Source organism: Amblyomma mixtum, chromosome 9, assembly GCF_055824585.1.
Source record: "Amblyomma mixtum isolate Tamu chromosome 9, ASM5582458v1, whole genome shotgun sequence".
NCBI classification, from domain to species: Eukaryota; Metazoa; Arthropoda; class Arachnida; order Ixodida; family Ixodidae; genus Amblyomma; species Amblyomma mixtum.
This window is the reverse complement of record NC_143020.1, coordinates 124,900,295-124,919,941: the sequence shown is the minus strand read 5'-3', so window position 1 is coordinate 124,919,941 and position 19,647 is coordinate 124,900,295. Positions and strand designations below refer to the sequence as shown.

General features: G+C 46.9%; 1 protein-coding gene across 1 annotated transcript; it reads right to left on the bottom strand.

The window, feature by feature from the left end:
- Positions 1-2,323: 2,323 nt before the first annotated feature.
- LOC149331087 (uncharacterized) lies at positions 2,324-19,084 on the bottom strand. The gene is made up of 4 exons (XM_089560093.1): positions 18,875-19,084; positions 7,474-7,801; positions 4,514-4,705; positions 2,324-3,440 (listed from the first exon to the last, which is right to left on the bottom strand). The coding sequence occupies exons 1-4, from the start codon at positions 18,982-18,984 to the stop codon at positions 3,360-3,362; spliced, it is 711 nt and encodes a 236-aa protein (XP_089416219.1). The 5' UTR covers positions 18,985-19,084; the 3' UTR covers positions 2,324-3,359.
- Between the last annotated feature and the right edge of the window lie 563 nt (positions 19,085-19,647).

The window sequence follows — 19,647 nt, the reverse complement described above, 5'->3', positions numbered from 1 at the left end:
AATTTGTCTTGCATGTGTTGGAAAGCACGGGTGTACTATATCGAAAAAAAACCCAAGAAGAGTGCTTCGTACAGCTGTGCATTGATGGAATCGACGAGCCACATGATTCTCAGTCAAGAAATCTTAGTAGGTGTGCGATAGAGATTGTTTTTTTCTTAAAAAAGCTGCAATGCAGGCTCCATGATAGATTTCGGTCTATGATAGTTAGTGGACGGCCGTAGAAAGTTAGTGCAGGACAATTGCACTCGCAACTGTCCTGCAGAAGTCAATTGCTACTTAAATCTCGTGACGGTTTTGATGTAGAGCTAATGCATGGAAAGGCTGTCATTGCTGTGAAAGCGCTCGAAGCCCCGGCGCCATCCGCCAAATGAGGGTATATGCTTTTAAGGATCCAGATATTGACAGAAGGACTTCCAGCGCTAGTCCGGCAGCGTGTACATTAGTCGCTTGCTTTTCCTCTGCAAACGTCGCGCTTCTCTGACGTCCTTAAGCAGTTGGCCCGTCTGTAACGGCTTTATGCACGGCGCCGAATAGCATTTAAATGGTCTAATTCTATATCAAATTCAGTGCGTAATCTAGTTGACGTGAAGTAGCCTCTACCAGCCCTCATTGCTGTTGCTATAATGTCCTCCAAACAAGTAAGGGGTTCTTTGCACGCCTCTTCCATATGTGTTTTAAATGCCGTCCAATCGATGCGCGTGTTTAGCCGAACGCCCCAAGACTTGGAATCTTGAGGTAGGTGGGCATGCGGTTCACTCCCATGGGACTCCAGATTACAGTACCATTGGACACGCCGGTGCAGAGACCGCGATACCAGCCTGAGGTCCAGGCAACTGCTGTAGGAGCTACACGTACGTACACAGTACATACTGCTAAACCGCGGAGTTGAGTTATGGCCCGCATTGATTACAGTTCAGCCGCATGATGGACGTCGACGGCAACGACGTTCTACCGCATATTCAACCGAACGTCTTTGATTTCGTTAGGCACGAGGTCCTCGAGCTCCACAGAGACAACTTGCCCGTTAAGCCACCTCATGTTGTCGGTTGGCTGCACACGAAGGACGAGGATGGTGTGTGGTCACGTGTTGCAGTTGACTCACTCGATGACAATACGGCTCTTCCGGCCGAGGTAAGCCTCAAAGCCGTCTTCATAGCTGGGCTCGCTGAAGTACTCGATGGTGTCTTCGCTGCTGGGGCCACTCGGAAGGCTGCACCGCATCCTTGATGAGCTCGAGGAGGTAGCCGTCGGGCTGGTCGGATGCGCAGGAGGATCCAGATTCATCGTCGTACGACGGGAGACGGCGTCCGGCAGTGTGCACGCAAAGTCACAGAAAAAAAAAAGGCTGGAGACTGCTAGAAAGCGTTCTACATGGATGCACTTCTATAAAAAAAACTGGGGGCATAAAAAGCCCACGATCCGATATTCAAAAAATCTGCTTTCTTGATTTACTGCGCCAGGATACATAAGTTTCCTGCCGTAGAATATTGGCGCAGAATATTGCCGTGGAATTCTGGAGTACATCAATGGTTCTCCTTTTTTAACTAGTCGAAAGCAATCGTGGAGTAAATCTAAAATTGTGATATTAAGTGCAATGCACTCATAATGAAGAACTAGTTTCGAACAGTGTACCAGCTAGACCTCATTCATTTCACGGTTTCCTTTAGTATAAACGCAGAGGCAAAACTATCAATCGCCACAGGGAAACTGCACTCTGGGTGTGACGTGAACCACAGTAGAGATCACGGCTAAAGACCACAGAGCCTGTTTCCCAACTCACCGCAAGCAATGATCCCGACAAAAGGCTTTTGTATAACGTTTTATTGGATCTTGCGGTTCTTATCTGAAGAAAAAAAAAGAAAGGCCTATGTACAACACAAAAAAAATGAATCAGATATAAAGCGAACCTGAACAGGAAAAAAAAAAAAAACTGACGGACTAGGACAACTCTGTAATGCCTTTTCGACAGGAACATTTCTGAGTAGAACCATAAACAATCGCGTCTGCAGAACATAAAAGCAAGGAATTAAACAAATAAAAGAAGAGAGAATCCCACCTCCGAACACACGTGGGACTTGTGGCAAAAAGCGCCTCCTCGAAATACAATCCCTGAAGGCTGGCAGCATAGTCATGCTTCACAGATACAACCGTTTGTCGTCTCATACTGAGGTTTAGGCATGACTTAGGTAAAAAGCAACGATGCAGAAAAGAGAGCATCGTTACGAGTTCTTTTTGTACCGTATTTTCCGGTGTATAAGACGCGGCTTTTTTTCAAAAATATTGCTGGTGCGTCCTATACAAGGGTGCGTCTTATATGCGAATTTTTCCTCTTTTTTTTTTGCGAGTTTACCGATTACTCAGGTTCATGCTCAAGCTTTTTTCACCGAAAAAATATCACTACCAATAACGCGGTTGTAACACCGTTAATACTTCAATACCGGGAGCGCCGTGCGTGACATTTTAGGTGATCTTTATCATGAAACGGCGGGGATGACGACTTCCGGGATCACAAACACAAGGCCGTTTTGGAGGCCCCAAGCAAAAGTAATGACAAACGCCAAAAGATGGCGACAATCGCGCTTCTCGCCATTGTCAAGACAAGCCAAGACAAGCCGGTGTTCTTTTTTTTTAGTCGCCCTTTGTAACTTTCTTTGCTCCGTGTACGTAGTGCGTGTTTCGGCCAAGTTGCCTCCAGAAATGGGTGAACCTTTTGATAGCGCATCTGAAGATAAAGACTTCAAATATTTCAAGTAGAAATAGAATGTTGCTATATACAAATTGGGAGCTCTTCCGTTTTTTCTTTTCTTTTTTGCTAAAACGTGGGCGGGTATGACGTGAGGGTTGCATTTTTCGACCACTTAGCTTTGCTTAAGAATTGCTCACAGATACGGTGCATTTCGCGATAGTCGCGCAAGCGTGTTTATTTAAGTCTCACTAGCCTAACAAGTAAACTGGGGTGCGTCTTATACACGGGTGCGTCTTATATACGAACTTTTTCAATGACAGCTTGCATATATGGCGCGTGCGTCTTATACAAGGGTGCGTCTTATACACCGGAAAATACGGTAACAACAAAATAAAATGCCACTGGCTGGGATACTTGCACAACCATTCTTAATACTGTTCGATGCCCTTGACAATGCCCTTATCTGAGTGTGCTTCTTCAATGCAGTCACTTATGTACTCCTACTTCGTGCTAGAACACACACACACATACGCACTTATTTAATTAACAGCTCTTGAGTATAGAAAACTTCACAAAGTGCTTGTCACTGCATCACTTTGTGCACCGGAGTGCGCCGAGGTATCGTTGTGCCACCGGGCTGGCTGGGCTTTCACTGTAGGCCTTTTCCAGGAAGTCAGCTGGCGAATGCGATGCCGTAATCTTCGTAAAAGTCGAGGTAAGCAGGTGGATAGCTCTCCCCAGCACACACGGATGCCTGTGGACGAAGAAACCAAGAACGATAAGTCCGTATCAACATTATGCATGCTTGCTTCGCGAGATCCCGTATTTCTTTAGATGAGCGCTGTGGCACCCTTCCACTTTTCTCAGTCATTTAATCTCAGTGCCGAGGCAAGTACGAATACGCTAGAAACATCTGACATCGATTCGCAATGAGAAAAATTACTGCAGTGAAAATTTCAAAGCATCAGATTAAGACGTTACAAAACGCGTTTTATCTTTCTGAAATGTTTTAATATCTTCGTCGGTGCACGCACAATTTTTCTTGCCACGAACTGCTCAAGTGCGCAGAGTGGACTTAAAGGTCAGTTCCTTTCTTTGCGAACTGATCAGAGGACTTTTGCACGCAGAGGCCCAGCGCAACCCTGGACTGACAAGTTCGCGTAATTTCGCATACAGAGTGTTTGTAGATCAGTACTGCGGTCTAAGCGGCAAATGTTTCAAAGAAAACCAACTTCGGCTATAGTTACGTTAAATTCGCTGAGACTAACGGGCAGAGGTGCTCATTTCCTATGACTCATTCCAGATCGTTTTTATTTTTATTGCCTTGTTCTCGCGCAAGTTTACATCCTATTTGAGGGGAGAGACAAAATTAAGAGAAAGAATAAGTGCCCAGAGCTGCTGTGACAGCAAGCCCACCTTGGTTGTTGGCACGTCCTGTTCAGGAAGCTTAATAATAAGAAGTACACCTTAACTTCAATAATCAATCAAAGATCTTAACTCTAATTGCACCTTAGTTTTGCGTGCTAGTGTCTGAGCGGTTGCATTACATTGTGGCAGTTCATGATTTAATATTAAAAACGACACGCCCTTTTTTTTTTACCCCAGAGTCTGTCTCATCGTCCGAAACATACGCATGCGCTTACATTCATGCCCCTGTTACATGCTGCATTATGCGACGGTCGCAAGTTGTGCTGATTCTTTTTGAGTGCCTGAGGGAGCTGCAGATGTTAGTCCGTCTATCACTGGACAGGATATGACTGGAAGAACGAAAAAATTCCTCAACGAATTCTCGGCAAAAGCCAGCCCCAAACGCCAAAGTATGCTTACGTTTTCTAATGTAATCCACCGCTGACTAGCATCGTTTTCCTTGTCACAGACAGGCGCTGACGTTTCCTGGTACAAGGTGCCGGATGCACACACGCCTTCGGAAGCAGAAGGCGGCGTCAGGGCGTTGTCTGCCTCTTCTACAAGTTTTTGTAGTGCCTGGATGTACTCAATGGCTTTGTGAAGAGTCTTGACCTGGTGGAATACAAAAAAAAAAGCACATGTTTGATCATCGCCTGCACTTCATGTAAGCAGCTAGTGTGTCCTTAGCACAACTAAACACAGTTGCAATGCACAATTATCACACAAGGATACCAACAACAGCAGCACAGCTCAACGTCCTCCCTCACGGGACCAAGAAATGAGCTCCAGAACTTAAGGGTGTTCGAAAAGAATCAGTGCACTATACTCAAAGCAAAACGGAAGCATGCGTAATACTAGAGGCTTTCTTATACAACGCGTAATGGTGTCTTGCTTGTCGTGCTTGTCGTAGACTATTTGGATGGCCCTTTTTTGGAGCGCTCATTGGTCCCCGCTGATCAGGACGAGAGCCACGCGAAAAGTTTTTGCGACATCTATGAGCAGGCCATATAAATTGACTTATTTTCTGGATTAGCGCAACGAGTCTCGCAGATATCTTTAGGCTCTCGCTAGCCTTTGTTAACAAGGCTAGAAGTTGCCTAACCTTTTCACGGACAGCCAGCTGTAGAGTTCACCGACGTGCGCATTGCCTTTTGCACTCGGTTAGCATTTAACAATCTTGTCTATTCACCACAATACACACACTATCTTCCAGCTTCCTTTATGGGTTTTGCTTTCTGCCGCTTCCACTGATCAAAACCATCCTTCTGCGCCTGCCGCAGTGGCTTAGTGCTTATGGCTACAGTTAGCGGGTCTGATTCCATTCGCGGTATAGGACGACGCCCGCATTTCGATAGTGGGGAAATTCGAAACACCTCTGTACTGAAACTTTCGATGCACGGTAAAGAACACGGGGCGTTTGAAGTTAGTTTAGAACACACCACTTGAACGTGCCTTAAAAACACCTGCTTTGCTTGCGAAAGAAAAACATTTATAGTGAGAAATACAATAAAATGTATGACTGTTACACCAGTTTCGCTTCACTCTATTTGGCCGTATAGCTTCTGGACACTCACTTGTGGATTGGGTACAATTTAATGCGTTTGACGCGTTCATTACATGGGACATTGATGAAATTGACCTGTAGTGACCTGAGCATATCGTACAATACAGGCGCTGCACAAATATAAGCTTTTAAGCAGTGATTGACCTGCATTTTCATGACGGTGCTAAGAATTTTCGCTTCTTCTAGCTAAAGGATACACCATTTTGCAGCTTCACATCAAACACATTTCCAAAATTATTTCTCAAAAGCAAAGCTACCTGCCTGAGATGCTGATAAGTACTGTGGGAGCCCTCAGTGCAAAGCCAGATGCGACCACCAAAACCACCCAAAGGTTCCAATTTGCATAACGCAACATGAGCTGGTGCTGAGAATTATTTTTAGTTTCGCTGTATGACTATAGAATGTGCCTGAAATAGACTGTTGCAACGCTAAACGCGCACAATGCGGAAGGCGTTTTTTTTTTGTTTTTTTTTTGGGGGGGGGGGGGGGTCATCATGCTGTAGACGGCACAGATTTGTAATCAGTTCTGATCAAAATCAGGAAAGTACATCACCCAAACTTGGTATTGCATGAATAAGACTATATACCGTATGTTGTCTGCGTCAAACTCCAGAGCGAATGAGCCAGCCCTTTAACCGAGAGCAGTATGGTGCGCGTTAAGCGTTGCTGAAGTGTATATGTGGTCACTCAAGCCGGGCCCCGCCGCGGTGGCTCAGTGGTTACGGCACTCGGCTGCTGACCCGAAAGACGCGGGTTCGATCCCGACCGCGGCGGCTGAATTTCGATGAAGGCGAAATTCTAGAGGCCCGTGTACTGTGCGATGTCAATGCACGTTAAAGAACCCCAGGTGGTCGAAATTTCCAGGAGTCCTTCACTACGGCGTCCCTCATAGCCTGAGTTGCTTCGGGACGTTAAACACCAATAAACCAAACTTTAAGCCGGTTTTCAGGCATTCGGAAACTGCTCTCATTTCGTAGTGCAGTAGTAAACAATACTTCAGTATTATTTTACTTGTTCAAATCGCCAGATTCTCACAATTCTGCTGTATTCTGCAGTTACCAGGTTACAACCATGATGGCCCGTATTAACTGTTTTAAATACTCCTTTTTCCCCAGAACAATCACAGAATGGAATTCCCTGCCTCAGGCCTTTCTGCAAATAGACAATCTCCCCAAAATTTGAAAATTACTTGTACCATGACTTACCTGAATAGACATCCCTGTAATTTTGTTTTTCTTTTGATACGTTTTGTTTCCCTACTGCTATTTTATGGTTGTAAGACAAAATATTTACCCACTAGCGTTTGTACTTTAGGCCTGTATCTGCAGTGCGGGGCAGCTGTGTTGCGACGATTGTCGTTTTCAATTTGACTGTTTCGAATTGTGTACTGTTATACTTGTGGCTGTGTGGCTTTAGTTACATATGCATCTGTTTTCACCCTGTAACGGCCAAACGGCTGACAGTATCAATCAATAAATAAAAAAATAAATATACTGGCCCGCTGAGTTTTCAGAACTTTTTCCAGCACACTGACTGCCTAGGCAGCGCAGGTTTCAATAAAGTACCAGCAGCGTACCTTTTCCAGCACACTGACTGCCTCGCCAGCGCAGGTTTCAATAAAGTACCAGCAGCGTACCTTTTCCAGCACACTGACTGCCTCGGCAGCGCAGGTTTCAATAAAGTACCAGCAGCGTACCTTTTCCAGCACACTGACTGCCTCGGCAGCGCAGGTTTCAATAAAGTACCAGCAGCGTACCTTTTCCAGCACACTGACTGCCTCGGCAGCGCAGGTTTCAATAAAGTACCAGCAGCGTACCTTCGACAGTCTCTTGGCTCTGTTTTCCACGGGCACGCACTTCCGTAGCCTGCAGAAGGCGTTGTTCACCGCCTGCACCCTGCGCCTCTCGCGGGCGTTCCTCCTTGCAACAAGGTGCGGAGGCTTCTCGCGGTGGGGAACGTGCTTGTACCCTGACTTGGGAGACGTGTCTGTCGAGGAGGACGACGTCACTGTGGCGCAGGCATCCACTGCGCAGCCGTCTTCCTTGGCAACACAGTGACTCGGGGAGCAACCGCCGTCGGACTCTCGGCTGGACGAGTCGTCCGGCGTCTCTGGAGTGCACGGTCGACAGCCAAAGCCAAGGTTACTGCGAAGAGAAGATTTGCGGTTTGATGTTGAGAAGCGCCTTTCTAATGAAAACAGGCCCACACCATACTGCGAAAGACGCCGGGGTTCAGTGCGATGGATACACCCAAAGTCACAAACCGCTAACAAAAAAAAGTAACCCCCAGAAGACTTCCAACCAATACGGTTTGGTTTCTTGGGGTTTAACGTCCCAAAGCGACTCAGGCTATGAGGGACGCCGTTGTGAAGGGCTCCGTAAATTTCGACCACCTGGGGTTCTTTCACGTGCACTGACATCACACAGTACACGGGCCTCTAGAATCAATTATCTTACATCATTATTTTTTATTTCAAACACCTTACAGGCCCATAGGGTATTGTGTAACGGAGGGGGGGGGGGGGCGTCACATTTTGAGCGCTTTCTAGCAGAATAGGATATGATATACGGCTGCGCTCGGATAGATATCAATGAGTTATTACTCCCTTATCACAAATATACTCCACCTTGGGGGATTCCTCTAAACATTTTACATCAACTGTTCCCACTTCGAGTTATTGATAAATTCGCTCTCCCTCTACCATAAGCTTGCCGCCCCGGTCAGCTCGATCGGTAGAGTGACTGCTCCGGTGAAGCGGTGGTCCCGGGTTCGAACCTCGGACCAGGACGAATTTTTCTTTAACTGCGAAGTTTCTGAGAAAGCTGTATAGCTTGCCTTTGTAGCCGTATGGCTGCGTTCGGGTGGATGTCAATTATACGTCTCTCCGTTCCTCATAACTTTCCAACTACCACCATCTATAATCATAGTTGAGAGCTGCCTGGGATAAACAAAAATGCCATTATCTTTTCAATAAAAATTCTGTACACTCCTCCAAGATGGCGTGTTGCTTTTAACGGGATAGCGTTAGAGGGGGGGAGGGGGGGGGATTTCTGTTATGATATGTGAAGCTTATATATGTGTGCACATCGCAATAGAAACTTCCGTTGCCAGTTTGCGCACCAGTGTTTGTGTCGTCCCCGTGTTGTCCCAAGCCTTCTTCAAAAGCGCAATTATGTGTGCGTTCTCCAGAAAATCCAGCGTTGGCGTTGCGAGCGAAAAATCACGAGCACGTCTCTGGCAGGTGATGCCCAGAGAACAACCCAGAAGGTACTTCGGGCACCTTGGTGACGTGACCTTGCGGTGCCACCCCAACCTGCCCGCCGGATTGTGAGAAAACTGCCCACCGTGGCAGGTGACCGTTAAATTAATGATTGGTTACTCAGGAACAAAGGAACCTGGGCCACACAAGGCCCATCGCTGGGAGCACCTGCCATCGCAGGGCAGTGGCGAATCGCTTAACCGCTGCACCAGGAGAGGTATGGGGGTTACCAGCGATATATAAATGTAAAGTGGACAATGACCTTCGGCTTATATGAGAATTAACCCATTACGCTATAGCGTCCTACCTTTAAGGCGGGGCTTATGTGTCCCCTCCATTTGTATTTGTCTGGTAATCTTAGTTTACGTCTTCTTGTTCCCATCTGAGTACTGCATTGTTTGCGATATACTAAGCCCTACATCGAATAACCTGCGGCTTATCGACACGAAAACGCGATGTCACCCAGAAAGTGGCTCGCCGTTAATAAACTCCCGATTGGTCAAAACAGCGTGATGTCATCAAAGGCAGGAGATTACGAAATGCGAACCAGTAATAACCTTAATTACGATAGAAATGGAACTGAACTATATTTAGAACTGAATTGCAATAGAATTGCAAAAAAAACAGAACTGCAATGGTTTCGCAATACTCGCAGGCAATTCCTTAAGTACCCCCGGTAATTTTCTCCTGTTGGTGCTGTAGCAATAGCTAGCAAAGATATTCTCCTAGTCTCGCCTGTTGGCTTGCAGTTCTTGTGAACGAAGCTGGTGTTCCTCTTGAAGCCTTTAGAGTCAACATGCTCAGCACCCTTACAAAAATGATCTATATACAGGCTATAGACTTCTTATTTACTCTATTGACTTCCTATAGATATTCCTTTATGTCTATTCGCCGCCGCGGTCGCTCAGCGGCTATGGTGCTCGGCTGCTGACCCAAAAGACGCGGGTTCGATCCCGGCCGCGGCGGCTAGAATTTCTTTGAAGGAGAAATTCTAGAGGCCCGTGTACTGTGCGATGTCAGTGCACGTTAAGAACCCCAGGTGGTCGAAATTTCCGGAGCCCTTCACTACGGCGTCTCTCATAGCCTTAGCCGCTTTGGGACGTTAAACCCCATAAACCAAACCAAACCAAACCTTTATGTCTATTCAAAGCCTATAGACTGTCTATAGACAAAAGTCTACTAAAAGTGTATGGCCATAAATCTATATAGATTGTCTGCAGACTGTATGTAATTTGTATTGCCTATAGACCTCCTTCACCCCGCGACGTCACGGAGATGCGGTGGCGCTGATGTCAGTAGCGACTTTCGCGTGGTAGGCAAAACAGGTTCCGCCTGGCCGTGCCTACCGCAGCTGCTGCAGCTACCGGCGGCTGCATATCGTGGCTGCGCACTGCAGAAGCAGCATGTACTGACCAGCTGCGTCGCTGTTTGATCCACGTAGCATCATAAAACGAAAAATTATATTAGCTTTAATAGGTTTCTCGGAAATAAATGCCGCATTAGGAAATGAGCCGCGGTAGTAAAAGCGCGAAGTCTCGGTGTAGACCGGCGCTGCCAGGCAGCGTACTTCATAGCACGGAAATTGCCGCGCTCATTCACCTGAACAACCGCATAGTACGCTTAAAATTGCGCAAGGAAAAAAAAAAAGCATGTATGTAGCTGCGAACGTATTTATCACCCTGAGCTGGTGTGCACGGGCGCCGGCAGGGTCACTCTCCACCGGGAAGTGCGTTATTTTGTGATAGCACAGCATGTTTTAACGTGTGTAGAAGTTATACGAACGTGTAATGACGCATTTTAGGGCATTTAATATATACTTCAAAATATTTCTTAACATGACCGACATAATTATTTGATTGTAGTAGAAAAGTCTGGTAAGTTGTGACAATCTTGCGCGGTCGCGTTGGCATGCTTCGAACAGCGCACTTTCATTGCATCATAAGCTTCTTCATGAAGTAGTACATGATCGCGAAGGCTGTTTGGAAAGAAGCAACCGCAAGCGGGCTACCAACAGAGGCACGTAGCGAGATTGACAAGGGATGAGGCAATGAAAAGTGTTTTCTTTATTGATGCTTGAGATATGTAACCAAATTTGGTGCAAATATGAAATTGCTCTGCTAATTTCAGCAATGCGTTTTATTTTCACCTGGTAAAGTTCTTGGATAATTATAATTAACACCCTCGTCAAGTCACCACGGGTCTTGAATAATTAAGTAGAAAATGCGGAAATTTTTTATGCCAGCACGTTGCCAACGCCCTATTCTCTATGATGGCGGTATTACTTCTTTTTTTTAGATTCGCAGTACCTTTCTTATCAAAAATGACTACCATACTACTGCTCGTGTAGCAAAAAAAAAAAGTCGAGAGATTTATTGCACTCCTCAATGTCTCTGGAATCGTTCGCGACAAATAGAATCATTCTATTTCCATCCGTTACAAATTTACGAAGGGGTGAGTGATGCCAATCAGAAAATGTGGTAGATCACAAAACAAACCTTTAAGTTTTTTCCCTCGTTTATGTCCTCTTCGCTTTCGCTTTGGTTAAAGAAATGCCGAACTGAAATCAACGAAACCTCTGATCCCTCTTCTGCGTAGTGATACTACCATTGTGGTGCTCCGTCGTCGGAAACCCGCAGGATTCGCGACGTGCCAGGACCATCAGAAACGCCATTACCTCATAATTTTTGACGACCACAGATCTAAAAACCGTAATTTTATGAATTTCTACTGAATATTTTGCTATAATTTTTAGTAACCAAACAGAGGACCCAGGGCTGGAAGAAATATAATTTCAGGCATCCAAACTTTTCACCAAATCGACCAGCTTAAGAAGGGGAGAAGTCAGCCTAGTGGTGCCTGATCTGACGGCTAAAAAGAGCGGCTACGCGAGACAGATGAGATCGGGACACGATCGACGCTGTCCCCACTTTTCGCACTGTGCGACACGTGTGTCAACAGACGGTGAGCGCACGTCGGCTCTGCCGAAAAAACGCCAGTGCTTCCCTCAGCACTGTCCCGAGGTAAAATCATTCTTGCTAGTTCAGTGTCAAAAAGTTATCATTTTATTGAATGCCTGGGGTAGAAACCAACTGCAGCGCTTTCTAGCCATAATACAATACACACCGTGTCGAAATACGTCGTACATGGCCAACGCGAGCCCGTGTACTTCGAGGAATACTAAGTTGAAAGCATCAACCATTGTTGTGATTCTCAGAAACTCAAAACGCGCATACAAGCCTTGAAAACCGGCGCTGCACCACCTCAACTCGACGCCACTCCCTGGCCTCTTGCCTACCGCGAGCCCAATCGCGACTGCAGCGCCACCTCGCTTGTTTGCAAACATGGAGGAGGTCTATAGACTGTTCTCTAGGATTTGCCTATTGACAGTCTATCGACTTTATAGGCAGACGTCTATAGACATACTGTCTAAAACCTTTTTTGTAAGGACTGCAGCTGAAGCAAAGCCGCGCTCCCACGTAAAAAATGACGGCAAAAGTTTTAAAAATGTTGTTCCAAGTACAAGTACTTGTATAATAATAGTACTCCGCCAATCTTCACAAATCCCACGTCGGCACTTAGCTAGCTACGCTCGTATCCGCATGCCCACCATGAAGTTTTGTTGCTGCTTTCAGCACTCTGGGTGGCACGCGATTATCAGTGTCCACGCGGGCAAAGTACACACAGACAGGATCGCTGTTTTGCGAATGTTGGGTAAGAGCAGAATATTCCATCTGTTCATTCACGTGAAGAAAATAAAATTACAGGAAATGATAATAAATACGCCACGGGCGGCAAAACAAGCGTCATAAATTCGTTGATATATGTTCGCGAATCGTCACCTCACGTCAAACACGCTCAGGTACTTACTTCAAAAGAAGTTTGCAGGGCAAGAACATACGTTATTAGGGACTCTTTTTTTTTTTCTCGGGTGGCATTTCTTCAACTCGCTACATATGTCTAGATGTTACTCTTGCAATCAGTACTTACAACCATTCTTGAAAAAGACGACAAAAGGCAAAGAATACCAAATTTTTATTTTTTTTTTCACCCTTGCAGAGCAAAAGTCCATTCGACTCATCTTTTAGGCAGCCGCTAGCGCTCGATACGAGCGGGTGTAATCCCGACAGCGGTGACATGAAGCGAGTTTAGATGTAACTTCGCGGGCTTAGGCATCGATGCCTCCCAAGAAACCCTGATGTAAAATTTTGATGCACACTTGCCAAGCATCACAGACCCGGAAAAGCTGCAATTTAAATACAAACAGCTGTTCTAAAGCTCACACATTATTCAGTTCCTCAGTATTCACAAAAGAAATCATTTTTTGTATACCATCCCACCAAGAAAACACAAAAATTCAATAATCGGCGGAGCCCCAGTGAGCTCATTTTTCCGTGCGAAGGAAACAGTAGGAGGTACTCAGGAGACGTCATCCGGCCGGCGGTGCATTCGCCGTGTTTGTGGTCACGTACGCGGCCGCCACAGCATACAACTCCTTGTGATCGTGTCTTTTGCGTCTCGTCATGATCTGTGAACTATGAGTATTTTTCGCGTGCCATGAGAGATCATTTTTGTCGGATCTGTAAAACCGTGTGACTGAGTGTATACGCCGTGAGCTGAGCGAAACAAAAAAGAGCAGAAATGCTGACAAGGCTCCATGACTGCGGAGGCACCGGTGTGGTGAAGTACAGGACAGCTGCTGCGCGTTCAATACACTGATGTTTGTCTCGCGCACAGCTTAAGTTTTGCGACAGCGGAGGACGCACAATCTATGACAGCGTGTTTCACAAGCGGTATAGAGCTCAAGGGCCGTGCTTAAGGGCGCCGAGTGCAGGAGCTCCGTTTTTGGAGAGATGGGTAATTTCTGACGTGTGTGTTCGTTTAGCTAACCTAATTTGTTATCTATATCGACTGAAAGTTGCGTGTTACTGCTGAATCTAGTGGAATTACTACGTACCGTGATGCTCCGAACCTAGAGTAGATCATGCGCCTTCGAAGCAGCGCTATGTTGCTACAATCAGAACTCGCGTCGCAACCTATTGTGGTATGCTGGAACGGGTTCAGAATCGTGCGGCGCGGTTTGTTACCAATAGATATTATTTTAATTTTCGAAGCAACAGTATTAAGCAGGAGATGAAGCAGAGAGGAGGCGCTCCTCTCTGGAGGAGCGCCGTTTACGAATAAAATTAGAATTCCTTTACCGTATTTATTTTTTAAAAAAAACTACTATTAACCCCGAAACTTATCTGCTGCTCCCTCATTTTGTATCCGGAAGGCGCGACCACGACTGGAAGATACGTGAAATAAAATGCCGTACTAACGTGTTCAAACACTCTTTCTTTTCGCACGCCATCAATGAATGGAATAAGCTGCCTCATAGTATTGTTGAATGCCAGTCCGAAGAAAAGTTCCGAGCACTGTTGTCGGAACTGTGATGTACAACCATGTTCATCTGCTGTTTTCATGCTTTTCCGCTTGTCCTTTCCCGACCAATTGACTCATATGAATGCTCTGTTGAAGCTCTTTTTCATCCTCTGCCATCCATTCTTTCCTATCCTGCACAAAAAGTTGGCCCATGCTGTACAATTGATTGTTTATGTATGTATTCCCCCCTGCAATTATTACTTCATGGCGCTGCAGAAATGTAAATAAATAAATAAATAAATAAATAAACTGCGAAACATTCTGTCTGCCGTTCGTGCTGCCTCGCTTCGGCCGCTTATCTGTTTTTTGAGCAGCGTCCGCTCCGGCGGACGCAGTTGTTGCTGCGACGCGTTTCTCTTTCCTCTGATCTCTTAACTCTCTCCTATCTGCACGTGGCAGCGGTGGTGGCTCGATTCGAGCCAGTAGGCAGGCCCGTGCAATTTCCTATTCATCCTTCTATCAGTCACAACAACAACAACGAGCGCATGACAGTATTTGCTTGGCCATTCTGTCGCAAAAACAAGGCAGATATGACACTTTCCCTTATCTGCTGAAACAGCGTCTATGAAGCTTCAGCAGTTCCAGGGGCACAACCGGTGGCAATGTGAGTTTCTGCGTCAGCAGATTAGGAATTTGCGCAATTAGGCGTTGTTTTTCCACGACGTGTGCCGTATGGGTAGCAGTCAGCGACTGTAATGAAATCTGGACGTCGTTTACGTTCTTGCCGGCTTGTTTTGATGCCGAACTGCGGCACAAACTAGGGTGGCCGCCTAATAGCAACGCAGAACAGGCAGCGCAGGTATATCCCGGCACAAATTAATTCTGCTCGAAACTTCGTGCACACAGAGCGTTCCACAATGAAGATGGACGCATTTAACAACGTACGAAAGACGTTACGGATCACTTACGATATAGGCCGGGCATACCTCACGGCGTACTTGACACTGCGTGAGTCTGAGGGAAAGGACCCCAGACACGGCGCGCTAGCCGCTCGCGTCGTCCGGTAGCGCGCCCTCAGTGAGTACCTCTTAAGCCTGGCCCGCATGGAGCGTTTTTCCGGGCGATTCGTCGGCGTCGACGGCACCGGAGCGTTTTTTTGCCGCCGGAGAGGGCGTTTTCGCCAAATCGTCGGGTTCTGTCGAAACAGAAAAAAACGTCGACGCCGCGCCGACGCCGGGAGAGGGCAGCGACAGAGGGCCAATGAGAGCCGGAGCGGGCGTCACGTGACTCTGGACGGGGCCACGCCGGCCGAGAGAGACGCGCTCGTGAGCTCTCTCTGACCACGGCCGCTCGATGCGCGGCCGTACTCTGGCACTGTAGTTTGACCACCAAAACTGCGTCGTGCTTCCCGGAAAGACGGGCATTTGGCGCTCCGAGGGTACCGAGTTCTAGTTCACAATAGTACCGAGGCTTGGGCTTGGGGTTTCTCGGCCGAAACGGCCGAGGAGCGTGTTGTCTTTCGGAGGAGTCGCTTTTAGCTGGCCGCGCCGCGTAAACGGTAGCGCCATCTAGTGAAAAGACGCCAAGCACATCAACGCTGTGTTGAAGAAATTTTTTATCCGTAATTACTGATAACTACGATGGGTGCATTGCGAGCCTTTTTTCGTTCCAAGAAGAAAAACTGCAAATAGATGAAAATGTAGCAAGTGACTAAAAGCTAGACAACTGCTTCACCAGGTGTCGTTCTTGCGAGGTAAACACACTGTATTTAGTTAGGCCTAGGAGCTTGAAAATCGCCAAATTATCTGAAAAACAAGGGCTAGTTATCGCTTATACCTCTACGCGTGGGCGAGCTGTGCGAAGTAAAAGCGAACCGCTACCTTTTGAGCGAGCTATCGCGTCGAAGAATACAGCGGTGACATGTATTCATTCCGAAGTGGGCGAGCAGGGCGCAGCCATCTTGTCAACGTACGCGGCCGTAGCGCGCGCCGCTCGGCTGCTGAACATGCGGGAGTGAATTCGTCGACGCCGGCGCGGGCGTTGGGCGCGCGACGCGATTTCGCGGGTAAAAAACGCTCCATGCGGGCCAGGCTTTACACACAGGCAGATATGCGCTGACAATGGCATGCAAATGAGTCACACCGTCATCAAAACGCAAATCCCACTTAACAATACGCGCCGTTTGAAGCTGACGTTGTTAAATGGCTTCCGGCGGTGAAACCTCGCAGTCCTCAATGAAAGACCAAGCATGAGGCTCGCCCTTTTCGCGGTAACGCTAATCATTTCTCAAGACTCTAAAGCTGTGAAGGCAGCGGCTTTGTGTGTGAACAATGAACCGCTTAAAAGAAACGCATGCTTTTGCAACGATACACGTAGTACGCAAATAATATAGACAGGCTTGAAAGCGTCGAAGTACGAGATGGACACTTTACACTGTCTTGCGACAAGCTGCTTGCGAACACGGTTTCGGGTTCTTTAAACGGTGAAAAGCAGACTGGATGAGTAGTACAGAAACAGCACATGGTTTCCCAGCTCTACGCGCCATGTTTGTGTCAGCCTGCTGCTGAGTTATAATTCCGAAGGAACGCAAATGGCGGGGCTATACCTATAGGCGTGGGACGCTGCAGGAAGTGGTCGACCTCCTTAGCCTTCACTGCACATTGACGTGCTTGTCAGGAGGTTCGTGAGATCAGTTAGTTATAAAATCATCAAATGAATAGCCGTCTTGAGCATGAACCGACCGTGAGTGGAAGCAATCCAAATTCCCTCTGAGGCTACTGCTCCCGTACACTTATCTCCCACTCAAGTTTCAGTAAAATGCACTCGAAAGAGAAATACCTTTAATGAAAAAGCAGAGAATTTAGCTCACTTTTCAAAATCGCTGGCATTCTACTCTATACACCACCTCGAAAGAACGAATGGTAAATAGTTACTTTGGGTTTTGTGTCACATAATCATCAAAATATATCATAAGCCAAAGAACTGCGTGAATACTAAATACTGGCTTCTTTTGGTTTGACGGGTTTTCGCGGCCGCCGTTTTACAATCACCACATGGTACTAATTACGCGACCATTTGACTGTGCCGAGTACGGTGCACCATGAAAGCAAGGGCATTCGCGAAGCGATACGAAGTGTTCGACGTGCATACATCTGCTGATTTCACAATAACATGCGATAATTTTAGTTCGAAAGCAGATGTGTTGTTGGCTTATACTTGCTTACAGGATTATTTGAAACTTTGGCATGCAATCTTTATCTTTCCCAGCACGTGCTACAGAAGATATGCCAAATCCGGTGTCTGCACATATTGCTGTAGCAATTTCTATTAAGATATGAAAGGTAAGGGCTACTCAACAAACAAATATTTGTAAACAGGTGCCTCTTTTTCGCTAGTGCCACACGCCGCCACTTGAAGATTAAGAAAAACGTTCTGAGTGCTTGGAACACCTGCTCCGCCCTCTTAAGTGACAGTTATCCGTAAAGAAGACTTATCTCCAATTTCCGATATATATTCATAGTGCACATTGGAAGATGAACGTGCTCTGTATACTCGTTCGTGGGGTACTGTCATCTTAGCTTCCATCAAATACAGATCAAGAGCAAATAATGCTTGTTTTTAGCATGCTGAAGGTTCCACACTATCGAAAAACCCTGAGGAACACGAGAAAAATATGGGTTCTTTCGTTTGCATATTTGAAAGCCCGTACACTCAGCGCGGCTTAGCGCGTCTCGGCACAATAAACACAATATTAAAAATACTGCTGCTGCTAGGAATATGTTACTCTTCAAAACCGTCAGTTGTCTGGCTTGCTCACGAAGGCGTTACCAAAAACTTGCACTTTGCTCGCACGACTTCGGAACAAGGCTAGCTTGCAACTAAACTTCACGAATTCCGATTCATGACGTTGCGTGCGTCGTAGAGCTACGCACAGAATGAATTACTGAACTTTGCCATCAGTCACAAACGCTCTTTAAGAACGAGGAAGAAAAAGCTACCGAGCGTGCTGTCTTTCAATACTGCTATAATTCCTGCCCAAATAAATGGTCTTCTGGTATCACGTGCATTCCAAAACAGAAGCATACAGCGCCTGGAGTCGAACTGCTCGTAAACCAAAATGCGCCCACAGCCTCGCACGTTTTTGCATTATCTTTCGCGCCCCTCTCGCATCTTGCTTATCTCCGACGAAACTCAGTTAACAAGAGGTCAATCTTTTCTCAAAATCACATGAAATTAACCTACGTGGCAAGCTCAATTAACAGGTACATCCCAGTAAAACCAATTGCGGAATACAATTACCCCTTGGGTGTTAATCACGAAAAAGCAGTTACTCGGGCTTCTGCAACATTACTAAAGCAGCCAAATAGTAGAGGTGATTTCATCGGCGAAGTTACTGTACGGACAGCTTAGACGGTCGGCCGCCGTACTGAGATAAGCGGCACCCTGAGCCGTGAGACACTGACTGCCATTGTCCAGGTTTTGGTACGTGATCGATGATGCCCCGAAAATGCCAGCTTCACACGACTGACATTACCCAACAAGTGATGAAATCGTCCCTATGACGTCACAGACACTTGTCGCCACGTCTCGCACTCACCTCCGGCACAGTCCAGGCAGAGTGGTGGTGGTAGTCCATGCGGCACGGCCGAAAAAGGCCACCGACGTCACGCCGTCGCTCGACGGCGGGCTGGGCAGTACGCTCGCCATCCGCGCTGCGAGGTGTGCAGGGCACCGTCTGATAGCCGCCGCACGCTCCAACGTGCGCCGAGGGTCCCGTTTAGGGAAAGGCGAAAACAGAAGGCGGGGCTTCGTGACGTCAGAGCTCCCCCTCCCACCCCGGCCGCCGGCCCCTCCACCGCCCAGCCGCCCAACTGGAACCGCGCCGCACGAGCGCGGCACGCGACGTGGAGAAACCGCTATAAGCGGTTGGATGAGAGAATTAGCCTCAGGCGGGCAGTCTGGCTGGTTGCCTGGCTAGCGGCTCTCTGTTTGACTGTGCTGCTATGTTGGCGGTTTCGAGCAGCTGCTTCTTTCCTACTTTTTTTTTAATTCTTACTCTCATGCGGGTTCTTTTTCTCCCTGTCTTTCGTTCAAGATTCTTTGTTTCTACTATTTCATCCTTTCTTTCAGCACGGCTTTACTATTGCACTGTTCGCACTACGGCCGCTTGAGGGCTGGCTCCAGACATTCTTGTGCCTCTGATTTGCCTTTTTTTTATTGCTTTTGGACATTGATTCATTCTTTCTTTCTTTTTTGTCGTCGTTACTTCCCTCCCCCGCCCCCCTCTCTTTTATTTTTCCTTCTGCAATACACTTTCGTTATGTGATAACAATACGGCGGTACAGGTCGAAGCAATCATACGTTCGTTCC

What these genes read in the sequence shown, in the direction of transcription:
- LOC149331087 (XM_089560093.1), bottom strand. Translation starts at nt 18,984, where the DNA reads ATGGCGAGCGTACTGCCCAGCCCGCCGTCGAGCGACGGCGTGACGTCG. An exon ending in GAGCCAAGAGACTGTCGAAG is followed by an intron (nt 4,706 to 7,473) that starts GTACGCTGCTGG and finishes GTATTCCACCAG; the next exon opens with GTCAAGACTCTTCACAAAGC. An exon ending in GGTGGATTACATTAGAAAAC is followed by an intron (nt 3,441 to 4,513) that starts GTAAGCATACTT and finishes CTTCGTCCACAG; the next exon opens with GCATCCGTGTGTGCTGGGGA.